We start from the raw sequence: 14,524 nt of genomic DNA, 5'->3' as shown, positions 1-14,524 counted from the left end.
ACCCTGGCTATTTTCCCAGCCAGCCTCCTTGCCTCCAATCTCTCCCCGTCCATGGGCTGCCAGCACAGTCATGCCAGGGCACAGGTCTGATCACATCACTCTCCAGCTCAAAGACTCGTCATGGCTCCCCACTGATTGCCAATTAAAGTCTGAACCCCTTAGCTGGCACTCAAGGCCCTCAGAGAGCCAGTCCTGACATACTTTCCTAACATACCAGCCCTGATTCATATTACTTCCCTTTGAGTCCGGGTGTCATGAACTCTGGACTTTCTCATCTCCCCACCTTTGTTCCTGCCTTCCAAAGCCCACCCCCTCATCTCCACTTGTTCCAATCATATCCACCTTGGAAGGCCGCCCCCTGGCCTGGCCCATGAGGACCTCCCTGAGATCTCATCTTCCTCTGACTCCACTGCGGGCTTCCCCTGTGTCCAGGCACCAATCACATTTCTGTCTGTGTCTCAGGGAAACAGCTACAGTTCAAGGGAGAGTCAGTGGGTCAATCCCTGGCCCTGAGACTGGGCAAGTCAGTTTGCCTTCCTGGGTCTCACTTTCCTCACCTGTAAAATGAGGGGGTTGGACTGTACAAGGTTCCTTCCATCTCTAGATTCTGCAACCCTGCTTGTTGTGCACGTGGCTTTTCTCTGGCTGAGGGCGAGGACACCAGCTATTCCCTCTCCCTAAATCTCGGGCCCCTGCACCAGGATGGGAGAGCCTGGCTTTGGTGGCTGAGGGCCCAGATGATCTGCATGACTTGGGGTGACTCCCTTCTCCTCTTCAGGATTCGGGGTTTGGATGAGATCATTTCTCAGGTGCTCAGCATTCAGTCCCATGATCCCAAGAACCTTTGGTGCAATGAGTGCTTAATCAATGAGGGGGAACAGATGAATAAAGATGCCTCCTGCTGCCAGTGGTGGTTCAAGGTTTAGCCTTCAAGAAGGGGGCGGGGGCGAGGGCCCTTCGCTTGTGCTCTGACCCACCCCCTAGGCCAGCCCTCCCAGGCAGCCTGGGTGGAACATCTACCCCTGGCTCCCAGGGCATTGGAAGGGAGGGAGGAGGCTGAAGGGCAGGGCCATCCTTGAGAACCCCTGCAGACATGTTGGGTCACCCACTGAGGGTTTTATCCCCAAATGGCAAAGATAAGATCAGAGGATCAGAGAGTGTCAGAGCCAGAAGGATCCCTAGTGGCCTCCTGGTCCAGCATTTACCTGAGTAAGCATCCCTCCCATAACACCTCTAACAAGTGACCCTCCAGCCTCTGCTTGGAGCAGCCTCCAAGGACCGGGATTTGCCACATCCCCACGCAGCCTATTCCCCTCTGGAATAACTGTCATTGTCCAAGTTTGTCCTTCAATCTGGCCTGAATCAACCTCTTTGCACCTTCCCCCACAGGCGGCTCCTGGTTCTGCCCCCAGAACCAATCTGAACAAGGCTAATCCTGGTCCCTGAGAGTCCTTCAGACCCCTGAAGACACCCGTCATGTTCGCCTGGGTCTTCTCTCCCAGTGAAAGGCCCCCAGGCCTTTCAACTGACCCCTGAATGGTACAGACTCTCCAAGGTGCTCAGGCAAGAGCCCTGAGCTTAGAATCAGCAGGAGTGGGTTTGAATCCCGGCTGGGACACTTGCTAGTCACATGACCTTCTGCCTGCCCCTTCACTCATTTGGTCTGTTTCTGCATCTCTAAAATGGGGGTAATAATTCCTATCCCGTCTTCTTCACAGGGTCACGTAAAGAAAGCCTTCTAGAAGCTGTCAAACGTTCCAGGAATGGGAGCTGCTGTCTCCTCTCCTGGAGCCCATGTCCTCTGTCTAATCCCCCCTCACCCAGAAGCCATCTCCAAAGCTTCTCAGGGGTGTGAGGTGACTCTGGCATCCAGGGGGCTCTGCCAGCACCACAGGCAACTGAACTCAAAAGTGCCATCATCCCAGCACCAGTCTTGCCAAGCCCAGAAGGGCTTGGCAGCAGGCTGGCTTCCAGGAGATGACCCTTCTAGCCAGACACATTCACAAAGGCTGTGTATACAATGGTTAGAGTTAGCATGGGTGGGTGAGGTCCTTCAATGGAGGCAGATGTGTTGCCGTCATCATTACACGTGAAAACAATCCCAAATCTTTAGTGTGCTCTCTCTCCTCCCTCTGTCTCTCTCCCCTTCTCTCTGTCTCTCTCAGTCTGGCTCTGGCAATGACTGGCTATGTGGCTTCAGATAAGCCCCTTTGCCTCCCTAGTCCTCGGTTCCACGGACTTTACATTCCAGCCAAAATGGCCCTCATCTTGACATTCCACCTCCCACCTCTGTACCTTTGCCCAGGCTGTGCCCCCTGCCTGGGATCCCCTGCCTCTTCATTGTTCCTCCTTAGAAGCCTTGTTTCCCTTCAAAGCTCAGCCTAGGAAACAGATCCCGCCCCTTCATGAAGCCTCCCCTGCTGTTCCAAGTCCCTAGTGCTCTCAGTGTCCTCATTTTATCTTGTACAATGCTCTTAGGATACATCCTATCCCCCCAGTGCCTCCAGACGGGCAGGTCCGGAGGGGCTGCAATTGATATCAAAGAAGGTATCCCCACAGAGCCAAGAAGATCATCATCAGCACCATCATCTTCGCCAGTCCCTGTATTTTACTTATTGAGTGGAGTTATCTCATTTGATCCTCACAACGTCCCTGCCAAGAAGGAGCCATTCTCATCCCCATTTTGCGGATAAGGAAACTGAGGCTCAAAGCAGCTGGTGATGCTGATTCTCAGCACAGTGCTGCCCATTACATGAGTCGGAACCTTCACTGAGAAGCAGGACCCCCCATAATCCCCCACCCCTCTGCCACCCTGTCCCCAAGCCCCAACAAAATTGTCAGGGAGTGTGGCACCTACTTGGGCTGCAGGTAGGTGAGTGCCTCAGAGAACTGGTTGGTGAGAAAGAGGTCGAGGGCGGTCATGCATTCGTCCAAGGCCACGTTCAGGTTGGACATGGAGGGTCTGCACCAAAGAGACACAGAATTTTAAAATGGAAGCAACTTCAGCAGCACCGAGTCCAGCCCAGACACAGAAACCCGAGTCCTCTCATCTGCTGGATCCCTGACACGTGGGCATCAAAAGAAGACCGCCGAGGACAGGAAGCTCACCACATCCCCTGGCAACTGGTACCGCTTGGGGCAGCTCTCCCCTGGGGGGTCAGGCTCACAGATGACTGAGCCTTGGAACTCAAACGAGCGCCAGCACTGGCCAACAGACCCACTTCATTCTCATCCTTGTCACGGCACAGGTCAGAGCCTTCTCTTTCTCTGAGCCACAGCCCAAGGCATCACCTTCTACACAAAGCCTGTCCTGGTGCCCTCCCCGACCACCTGCTTCTTATTTGCATTTATTCTCTAGCTGTCTATACATGTCAAAGCTCTCTCCCCCAATACAGGGTAAGCTCTCTGAGGGCAGGGACTAGATCTCCTGGTGCCTAGCACAGTGCACAGTCCATAATGATTTTTAATAAATGCTTGTTGATTGACTGATAGGGTTAGAATGGTGCAATGAAAAGAGCCCTGCTTCTGGAGTCAAGTCTCACCCCCAACCCTTCACACCCGTGGGCCTCAGTTTCCCCCTCTGTGAGGGGGCTGGGCTAGTTGGCATCTGAGAGTCCCCCCCAGCCCTAGGTCTGTGCTGGTGCTGTAGCCCATGCAGGGAGCAGGAGGGGGCCCAGCTCCAAGCAGACCCCACCCCAGCACCACCCCCCAATCACTATGAAAAACAGAAACAACGGTGGTGGTAGTCAAGTGACTCTGATCCCTGACTGGCTGGGTGACCCTGGCAAGTGCCCAGGCCTTTCTCCAGGACCATCAGGGAATAGGTATCTAGCCTGCTCAGGGGACAGACAGTAGAGATACTAGATGCTCAGTACAGCGCAGGCAAAAAGGCAACCCTTCAGGCCAGGAGCATTGCCAGTGTGGCCTGGCTGAGTACATCAAGAGCCTCTGCTGCCATCAGCCTCTTGCCCCTCTCTGGGAGCAGGGCTGGTCTGAGAGCAAACTGTGACCTCCGCCAAGGCTGAGACTTAGGAGACAGAAACCCAGCTCTACTCCTCCCTGGATCTGTGACTTTCAGCAAACCCCTTCCTGTCTCTTCTCGGGGGCCTTCTCTGAGCTGCCTTCTACCTCTAACAACCTAAAACCAAGAAAGCTCTATTAAGGTGAAACTTAATGGGTACAAATAAAAACCCTAGAATTTGGAACTCAAAACTTTAAATTAAAATGTTTTAAAAAAATTTTTTAAATGAACATAGAAAAAAAAATGTAAAGACCAATACCAGGATCCAAAAACTCAACAGCAAGCACAGAATATCAGAACTGGAAAAGACCATAGAGATTAACTAGACCAGGGAGCCTAAATCCTGGGTCCATAAAATGATCTGTTTGTTAAAGAATATTTTGATAACCATATTTCCCTCTCATTAATTTCCTTTGTAATCCTACGTAATTTATTTTATGCATTTAACACCATGATTCTAAGAAAGGGTCCATAGGCTTTACAAGACAGCCAGAGAGGTCAAGGACACAGCAAAGGTTAGGAATCCTTATAATAGATCAATCCACTCATTTTACAGAGAGAAACTGAGGCCTAGGAAGGGGGAATGACTTGCCCAAAGTCATAGAGAGCTCATGGCTCCAGTCCCATCAAGACTCAATTGCCTGCCCCTCATCCCAGAAGTAGGCATTTCCTTCAGAGGCGCTCACTGCAGCCCATCCCTGCCCATCCCACCTGGGTGATTCCTGTTCAGGACAATCAATAAGCATTCATTTAACTGCATGCTCTGTGCCAGGCTCTGCAGATACAATAACAACGAAAATAATAATGATGATGACAACAATAATAATAACAATAACAAAAACCACCACCATTTACATCGTGCTCCCTGTGCCAGGCCTCGTGCTAAGCCCCTTACAAGTTTTGTCTCCTTTGATTCTGGGAGATGGGACCTCGGCGGGGATGCAGGCTGGTGTCAATTTCTTTAAAAAGTTCTACACGTTCTCGGGGTTTGGGATTCCGTTTTTTCGGAGGGTTTGGGGGTGGGGTTTGCGGGTCTGTTTCTGTCTCTTACTGGTTTGGGCTGTTTCTGTTTCTGTTTGGCCGCTGTCTCTGACTCTCCTCTTTTTTGTCTCTCTGTGGTTCTGATTCTCTCTCTTCTCTCTGTCCTTTTGTCTGTCTGTCTGTCTCTCTCCCCCGCCCTGGTCAGAGGGTCCTTCCTCCAAACTGGGCCTCAGGCCTTCCTTCTTCTCCTCTCCCCCAACCTCCCTCCCTCACCCCCTCCCCTCCCCCTCTCCCGCCCCTCCCCCTGCTCCCCCGCCCCTCCAGGGTTCCTTCCACAGGTGGGGCCCCGCCCCCTGTGTGACCCAGGCTACCGGCCTGGCCTCTCTGAGCTCGGTCTGCGCACCCCCACACACACACGTGGCCCCCTCCCAGAAGACCACCGCCCACTTTACAGAGGAGGACCCCGAGGCCCACAGGGGGTCAGGGCTTGCCTGAGGTGCCCCTGACTTGGGGAGACCCCTCCCCCAACCCCTGCTGGTTACCTGGGGCTGGGGCCTAGGCTTGTCCGCCGAGGTCTACTGAGGAAGGCCGCAAGTCTCTGCATTGGTCATGCCCTTCAGCCCCCCTGCTGCCCTCGGGCCGGCCCATGCCCCGTGGAAAGGGGAAGAAGCTGCCCGACCTCGGGCGGGCGCCCCCTGCCACAGGCCCCCTACAGGCCGAGCCCAGAACCAGAGCGAGGCTGCAGTAGCGCGCCCCCTGCTGGAGGGCCTGGGCAGAGCAGGGGGGAGGGGGGCCTCCTCCTCTTTCCTCCTCCCCCTGCTCCCTCCTCTGCCTCCCCCTCCTCCTCCTGCTCCTCCTTCTCTCCCCATCCGCCTTCCTCCCCTTGCTCCCTCTCTCCTGCCCTCTCTGAGCCCCATCCCCAGCTCTGGGGTCCCCCTTCCTCCTTCCATGTCGTCTTCTGTTGGCATCAGTTGCTGGCTTCTTGTCTCCCCCTTTAGATGGCAAGTTTCCTGAGGGCAGGGAGTACTCTTCGCCTTTCTCTGTATCCTCAAGGCTTAGCACCAAGCCTGGCACACAGTAGGCACCTGCTAAATGTTAGTTGACTGACTGTCTTCGGCTTTCCTCCTTTTCCAAGTCAAAGCTTGTCCAGCACTGGCTGCTCCTAGCTTGGTTCTTTGTCAGTTTGTAAGGCAGGAGATGATACTCCAAGGTGGCTTATTTTGCATTTTTCTTAGTGATTTGGGGGCTTTCTTTTCCTTGGGGGTTGATCATTTGCATTTAAAAAAAACTATTTCCTTTGATCAGCTATCCCCATGTCAATTTCATATTTCTTAGATATCAGAATCTAATTAAAGATATTTGGTATAGATACCACCTCCCCTTCACTCAAAATTTCTCTTTTCATTCAAGCTGTATGGATTTCTTTTGCCCACCCAGTTTTTCCCCCTCATCTCCCTTCTCCCCCTCTTTTCCTCCCCCAAACTCATTCAGGGATCACCATAGTCATCTCCTTCCTCCCACCTGCCCTTCCTCTCTCCTCATGGTGAGTGTCCTTGATTAAAAACAAACAAACTTATGGAAGGCCTTTCTTGTTTTGTTTTTGTTTTTGTTTTTGTTTTTGTGAGGCAATTGGGGTTAAGTGACTTGCCCAGGGTCACACAGCTAGTAAGTGTTAAAGTGTCTGAGGCCAGATTTGAACTCAGGTACTCCTGACTCCAGGGCCCGTGCTCTATCCACTGTGCCACCTAGCTGCCCCTGAAGGCCTTTCTGATCATCCATACAACCCTGATTTTCAGGGCAATATTGCTGTCACAAATTTTAACATTCTGAACCCCAGAGGGGCGGTAGACAGGGTGAGCCTTCGGCTTACACCCTTCTGCCCTGGCACATCTGAAATCTGGTTCCTTTAGTGCCTAGTTTGGGGCAGCTAGGTGGCACCATGGAAGAACATGGACCCTGAAGGCAGGAGGCTCTGAGTTCAAATATATGACATCCTAGTTATGTGACCCTGGGCAAGTCACTTAACCCTGTTTGCCTCAAAAAAAAAAAAAAAAAGAAAGGAAGGAAGGAAGGAAGATTGCTTGTCCAATTTCTTCAAGAAACTGAGGCCCAGAGAGGGAAAGCAAATAGTCCCAGGCCATACAATTGGCAAAAGTAGGCACTGGAACTCAAGCACTTAGTCTGGGTCCATTCCTATGTTTTAGCACACAGTGGGTACTTAATAAATGCATATTTGACTCTTTGCGCTGCCCCTAAATTGCCTCTTTAAATGCCTCAGTCAACAAGGTCCAGAGTCCATCCCATGCTGAAGAAAGATATGGAGATTAGAGTTAATATAGGATTTGGGGAAAGTGTTCTAATCTTCGTGGTTGAGAGGGACAGCCAACCAGCAGACAAGGTGCCCACCTCTGGCATAGCCTGGTTTACAAGTCAGCCTTTACCAGCCCTTGGTAAATACTGTCCAGGGTGAGTAAGAGCAGGGAGAGTGCTCAGTCAACTCGTGGCTCAGCCCCAAAGATGATCAGAGGGTGCGTTCTAATCCCAGATATTTGCCAGAGCCTTTGTTCCTGCCAAGGCATTTCTCTATCCCTCATAATACAATTAATTAGCCAAGTGTTATGCCCTCCTCCCACCCCCAGGCAACTAAGGATTAGAATTGTGACTTGGAACCATTGCCTACAGAATAGACAGGCACTCAGAAAATAACAGGTTAACACAAGTCAGGACAACAAACATTTATTAAGTGCCTACTGCATACCAGGTACTTTACTAAGTGCTTGGGATACAAAAAAAGGAGGAAATTTTTAAAAGGATGGAAAATGTCAGAGCTGGGAGGAGCCTTAGAGGACATGAGCAGGACAATGTTTAGGCTGTTCTTCCTGAAATGAGAACTGTCCCAGAATAGGACTGGCCAACTCAGAAGGTGGTGAGCCTCACTGGCAGTCTACAAACAAGAGTCTGAACAGTCATTCATCAGGGACAATGTAGGTAGCAGGGCTCCTTGTCCAGTGCTAGATTGTCCCAAAGGTCTTGTGCTCCTCTGAGAGACTGTTATTCTGTTTGCCTACTGTACTTCAACTCTCCCATTTTACAGATTAGTGAACTGAGGCCCAGAGAGAGGGGCCAGCTTTGAGCCAAAGCTGGATGCCAGGGCTCCTGACCCTCAATAATTTTCTACTACACTGTACCAGGAGTCCTCAGATCAGAACAGGATTTGGTTCTAGGTTCTCTCTATGAATTATTTCTAATCTATCCAGTCTCTATATTATGTGTGTATAATTGTCCAAATAATATTTATTTTAAAAGCTTAGGGGCAGCTAGATGATGCCGTGGATAGAGCACCGGTCCTAGATTCAGGAGGACCTGAGTTCAAATCTGGCCTCAGACACTTAACACTTACCAGCTGTGTGACCCTGGGCAAGTCATTTAACCCCAATTGCCTCAACCAAAAAAAAAAAAAAAAGCTTAACACAGTACCTGGCAAATAGTAAGTAGGTGCTTAATCAATGCTTGTCTTCCTTATTTCCATGCTGTCCCCCGTCCTTAAGACTGTGAGCTCCTCAAGGGCAGGGATTGTCTTTTGCCTTTCTTTGTATCCCTACTACCTAGCATGGCTCCTGACACAGAGCAGGCCCTTCAGAAATGTTTGTTTCTCTCCCTCCCCCTTTTATATAAAATGTGGGCCCCTAGTATTATTAACGAGCCTGATGTCCTAGTTACAGATGACAATACTGAGGCCCAGTAACTTCCTCTCTCTGTGTTGTCAGTGTGAAGCCTATGGTCAAGATACTTCACCTACCTTGGCCTCAGTTCCTCCTCGTGTAACCTGAGGGGGTTGGACTAGATGCCCTGCCAGCTATCATAATAGCTAACACTGGGGGCAGCTAGGTGTTCCAGTGGATAAAGCTCTGGTCTGGGAGTCAGGAAGAAGACCTGACATCAGAAGTTGACTAGCAGGGCAGCGAGGTGGCGCAGTGGATAGAGCACCGGCCCCGGATTCAGGAGGACCTGAGTTCAAATCCAACCTCAGACACATAACACTTACTAGCTGTGTGACCTTGGGCAAGTCACTTAACCCCAACTGCCTCACTAAAGAAAAAAAAAAGTAACACTTAGCTCTCTAGGTTGTTGTAAGGATAAAGTGAGATAGTAATCTTAGAGCACTTAGCATAGTGGCTGGTCCACTTGATAAATGCCTCTTTCCTGCCTGGCTGCCTCAGTTTCCATGGAGTGGCTGGCCTTTGAAATCCCTTCCAACTTCTTTGATTCTATGATCCTCTGTGTGTGACCCGAGGTCATGCTCTTGACCTGTCTGAGACTCAGTTTCCCCAACTATTAAAAGAGTGGATTGTATTCAGTGGCCTCTGAGGTTTTTCCTTCCATCTCTTGCCCTCTCAGCAAGCCCCCTATACATCCACACATCCCAGAAGAAAGTGTCCTAGACCTTTTCCCATCCTGCCTGTGGGCTTGGCTCTGGGGACACAAGCCACATGGGCCCTGAAGCCTTGAGAAAGGCACAGAGTTCCCATTGAGTGGAGGGAGGGGACCCCCCCCACCTTATTTCCACCCATGCGGCTGCCACCCCCAGGGCCCAGCCGTTCCCCCCCCCCCACCCCGCCCCCCCCCACTGATTAGTCATGCTCAGCTTCCCCTTCCCAGCTCCAGCCGACACATCCCAGACAGCAGCTGCTGCCCGAGCCTGGCCACTGGGAAGCACTTACCCGGTGGGCAGGGAGGCTTCATCCCCGGGTGTGCTCATTGGGGGGCCGGGCAGGGTCCCGTCCAGCTCCAGGGAACGGCTGGACTCCTGCCTCCCAGTAGCTGCCGAGAGGCTGAGAGGGCAAGGGCCCTGGCCTGCCCTGATTGGCCACAAGGGAGGGCTCCACGTCGCTCTGCCAGCCAGCTGGGCTCAGGTGCAGCTGAAACCTGAGCCCCATCTGTTTGCTTTGTTAAGTCATCCCTCTGCCTCCTGGGGAAGGGTAATCAGACCGGGAGGGAGAGCTAGGCTGGGGGAGGGGGTGTCCAGCGTCACAGAATCATTGATTCAAACACACAAGGGACCGCCGAGTCATCTGGTCCAGCCCCCTCCTTTGATAGACAAGGAAAAAGAGGCCCAGGGAAGGGAAGGGAAGGGACTGACCCAAGGCTTCACAGCTGGCAGGGGTGGCAAGCAACTGGCGGGACTGAGGATGCATGGCTGCTCCCCCATGGTTGGGGTAAATCCCCTTCCCTCTTCGGCCTCGGTTTTTCATCCGTCAAATGGGTTGATAACCCCTGCCCAGGAACCCTCACAGGAAAGATCCTAATAGTTACGCCTTGCATGTATGTGTGCAATGATGTATGGCTTATCAAAGCCACGCACTTCCATGTTCTCACATGCCCCACTCACCACACCCACGTGCCTGAGAAAGGTGGTTAAGTATCACTACCTTTTCTTGGCAGAGGAGCGAATGAGCTCAGAGAGGCTAAGCTACTTGCCTATGGTCACACAGCTACTACCCATCTGAGGCAGCACCCAAACCGAGGGCTCTCACTTTGAATCCAGGGCTCTTCCCATGAGTCCAGTTTTGCTGGGACGTAGGGCTCATGCAGACAAGATGAGGCTGGAAAGATGGAGAGGGAGTCACATTGCAGAAAACCTTGTTATCTGCCTAAGGAGTCGGGACTTGATCCTGCAGGCAGTAGGGAGCCAAGGGGGGTGACTGAGCAGGAGAGTGACCGTGTGAAAGTGGTGTTTCGGAAAGATGGATCTGGCAGTCCTAGGCAGCGCAGACCAACACTGGTCTCCCTGACTCCAGGCTCTCTCCTCTCTAATCCAGCCTTCTTGATTTCAAGACTTTAGTGGGTTTGTGATCTTGCTCCCACAGTGCAGATTTCTACCCCGTCAACGCCTCCTCATTCCGTGGGATTGCTGTCCATGGCTTCCTGTCCTTGTGGTCTCGCTTCTCCATTAGAAGGAGGGAATGTTTCATTCAGTGCATTTATACCCACAGGGCCCCAGCACATAGTAGTTGCTTAATCAATGCTTGTTGATTGACTGATGAATTAACTATAAGTTCCTAAAAGTGGGTCCACTTAACCCCCTGGAGGCCCTCTTTCCCCCAGGCCCTTGGGACAGTCCCTCAATAGCTGGCTGCTATCCCTCACTCTCCCCACTTGCCTGTCCTTCAGTCTTCTCCAGACAACCACTTCTTGAACCCAGGTCCTCATTGATCACATATTTTGGCCCACCATGTATTCCTTAGTTTGCCCATCAGGTCACCCAAGTTCTCTATATAGCTGCTAAAATAAAGTTTGCCATTGCCTTCTCCAGCTCATTTGACAAATGAGGAAACTGAGGCACACCAGATTAAGTAACTTGCCCAGGGTCACACAGCTAATAAGTGTCTGAGGCCAGATTTGAACTCAGCTCTTCCTAACTCTAGGCCTGACAATTTATCTACTATACCACTTAGCTGCCCTAAGGCCCCTGCCTACCTGTCCCTAATCCCCTAGACACATACACTTACATACATATACTCACTCTCACATACATATATATACTCATATACATGCTCACACTCACACTCACAAACACACACACACACACACACACACACACACACACACACACACGCACGCACAGAGGGACCTGGACATTAGGAGAAGCTGAGATCTTGGGCCAATCTGCATCCAGACACCCTGTTTCTAGCTCTGAGCACATGACCTTGACCAAATGCTTAATTAATTTTTTGTAGGGCAATGGAGGTTAAGTGACTTGCCCAGGGTCACACAGCCAGTAAGTGTCAAGTGTCTGAGGTCTGATTTGAACTCAGGTCCTCCTGAATCCAGGGCCAGTGCTTTATCCACTGTGCCACCTAGCTGCCCCCTACCAAATGCTTAATTAATATTTATTGAAAACCAACAGCAGCTCACATGTTGGTCCGCTGTCTACAAAACCCACCCTCTGGGTCTGTGCTGCCCAGTCCCTTTGTCCTGGCCAGTGTAGAACAGATCTATCCCACCTCACCTCCTGTCCCTCCCCCATCTCGGCCCCTCTGCCCCACATGCAGCTAGTCCAGAGCAAAACTGGACCAGCTAGGGCAGAGGCAGTGAGGTGGACAGGACTGAGCATGGCGACTGAGTCAGCGGTCTGGTGCTCAATGACAAATATTTAATAGGGCAGCTAGCATAGTGGGAGTCATGAAGACCCCTATCCAAGTCCCACTTAGGCCCTTAAAGCAGCCTTCTTGGCTACCTGGAGATACTACTGATGCCTGCTGAGCTTGTGGTCCACTGAAACTCCTAGATCTTTTTCAGACGAACTGCCATCTGGCCATATCTCCCCCTTCTCGTGCTTGCAAAGTTGATTCCTTGAACCCAGGTCCAAGAAGTCCCATCCATTCTTGCCTATCAGAGTTTCCTTTTTGAATTGAGATCATTACTCAAGATCCTTTAGGATCCCAGCTTTGCAGCATCTACAGAGAATTAGAAGCCTACCATCTCATCAGAGGCAGGTCCAGCCTTAGAGCCAAGAGAGCGGGGTCAGCCTTGACATGCTGACTGTGAGACCTGAGGCTCACCAATGGACTTCTCGGGGCTCTGGACCACTCTCCGAGTTGGGGAGAAGGTGCTCGTCTGCACTGGTAGAGAGACTTTTCTTGCTGGGAGTTCCTTACACCAAAAAACCCACCAATCCAGGCCAAAGAACAATGTTGGGGGCTGAGGACACAAAGTCTGTACAAAAGAAGTGCGCCCTTGCCTCAGGGACCCCCACTGCTCGCTTCCCCGGGTGACCTGGGGCCAATCACACCCTCCTGCTGGGCCTCAGTTTCTTTGTCTGTAAAAGGAGCTGGTAAGTGTGGACAATGTTGATGTCCAGGATGCTCATGTGGCAGGGGCTGGGGCTTCTGACTCAGAGGTAAGAAGGGGAGGGTGCCTAGGGCAGGGAAGGAGTGCTTCCTGGGGACACCCACCAGTCCTCCCCAGGCTGAGCCCTGGCTGAGTTCCCACTGCCCCGCCCCTGAGGCCACACCCCTGCAACAGATGAGCTATGGACCGGCATGTGAGTCATGCTGCTCAGAATGTTTCCCAGCATCCTGGAGGCAATGTGACCTTGGAAGGGTCATAGAAACCCAGCTGGAAGAGAGCATGAATACAGAAGACATCAGAAGGAGGAGGCGGGGATGCCCTAGAGTGAGGACCAGGGAGGAAAGAGCTGGGAAGGGAGGGAGGGAGGGAAGGGGAGAGGAAGGAAGGAAAGGAAAGAAGGAAGGAAGGAAGGAAGGAAGGAAGGAAGGAAGGAAGGAAGGAAGGAAGGAAGGAAGGAAGGAAGGAAGGAAGGAAGGAAGGAAGGAAGGAAGGAAGGAAGGAAGGAAGGAAGGAAGGGAGGGAGGGAGAGGAAACATTTATTAAGCACCTATTATATGCCTGGCACTGCACTAGGCATGCTATAGATATTATCTCATTTGATCCTCACAAATCCTGACAGCTTGAGGAAACTGAGATACAGTGACTTTTCCAAGGTCACACAGCTAGTAAGTGTGAGGTAGGATTTGAATTCAAGTCTTCTTGACTCCAGGCCCATTTCTCTATCCATTGCTGCTTTAGGGACCTTAGAGCAAGGAATGTTCAAACTAGGAGGGTCCCGAGAACAGAGTGTCAGGGCTTCCAAGGCTCTAGTGACATCCGTGTGATTTAGAGGAAACCTCTGGCCTTGAAGCCAAGAGAAAGTGGGGTTTGAACTCCCCCCCTTAGACCTAGTAGCTGAGTGGGGCTCAGTTTCCTCTGTCCCTGCCTCAGTTTCCTTATCTGCACATTAAGTCGCACCTGTAGTGCCTACTTCATAGAGCTATAACGCATGAAATCAAGTGCCCCGGCCCCCTGCTGATGGTGCTGCCCTTTCTAAGGCTCAGGCAGCCTGTGAGGCTCCTCCCAGCTCTCAGCCAAGAGGCCCCAGGGTCCTCCCTCCAGGCACTGCTGAGAACAGGCCCAGAGAGGGGAAATGTCCCAGCCCTGTCCGTCCTGGGCCAGGAATGCAGCCTGCCTTGCCCACAGGGAAGCCTTCCTTGACTCCACGTTGGGTAGCCAGTTGGTTCCTTCCATTGAGATAGAATCATTCTCACTTTGGGGGTTGCCATTGGGTACAGGCCAGGTCCGGTGTCTACATTTTTTTCCTCAGAGTCTCTAAGGGTGTAAGCCTGAACCACATTTTCCATCCTGTCTTTTGGTGGGCCATGCACGCTTTGCCCACCTGTACATGTTGGTTTAATGCAAAGGGTGTTGTCACATTCCTTGTAGGATTGCCCCTCCCCCCCATCTTCAGGAACAGATGCTGGCACATTGGCCCTGATCACCTTCCTTGTGGTCAGGATTGTCAGGACCTCAGGGAAAGGAGACAATGGAGGAAGGACACTTCTGGTGGGTCTGGGCCACAGCGAGTCACAGCATCTCACACTCAGATGAGCCAAATGCTTGGCTCCAGCCCCAGGCTGAGCCAGAATCCTGGTGACAATGTTCCCGGCACGGGGTCCCAAGACCTCA

General features: G+C 51.9%; 1 protein-coding gene across 1 annotated transcript in view; it reads right to left on the bottom strand.

Annotated features, from left to right (window-relative positions):
- TTC39A (tetratricopeptide repeat domain 39A) overlaps positions 1–9,814 on the bottom strand; it is a 58,849-nt gene extending 49,035 nt beyond the window's left edge. Inside the window, 2 exon segments of the mRNA XM_044003073.1 lie at positions 2,858–2,962; positions 9,724–9,814. Of these exon segments, the coding sequence (XP_043859008.1) occupies positions 2,858–2,962; positions 9,724–9,761 (143 nt within the window). The 5' untranslated portion in view covers positions 9,762–9,814.
- Positions 9,815–14,524: the final 4,710 nt, after the last annotated feature.

This window comes from Dromiciops gliroides, chromosome 4 (genome assembly GCF_019393635.1).
Source record: "Dromiciops gliroides isolate mDroGli1 chromosome 4, mDroGli1.pri, whole genome shotgun sequence".
NCBI lineage: Eukaryota > Metazoa > Chordata > Mammalia > Microbiotheria > Microbiotheriidae > Dromiciops > Dromiciops gliroides.
The sequence above is the reverse complement of the archived record's forward strand: the minus strand, read 5'-3'. Positions and strand labels throughout refer to the sequence as shown.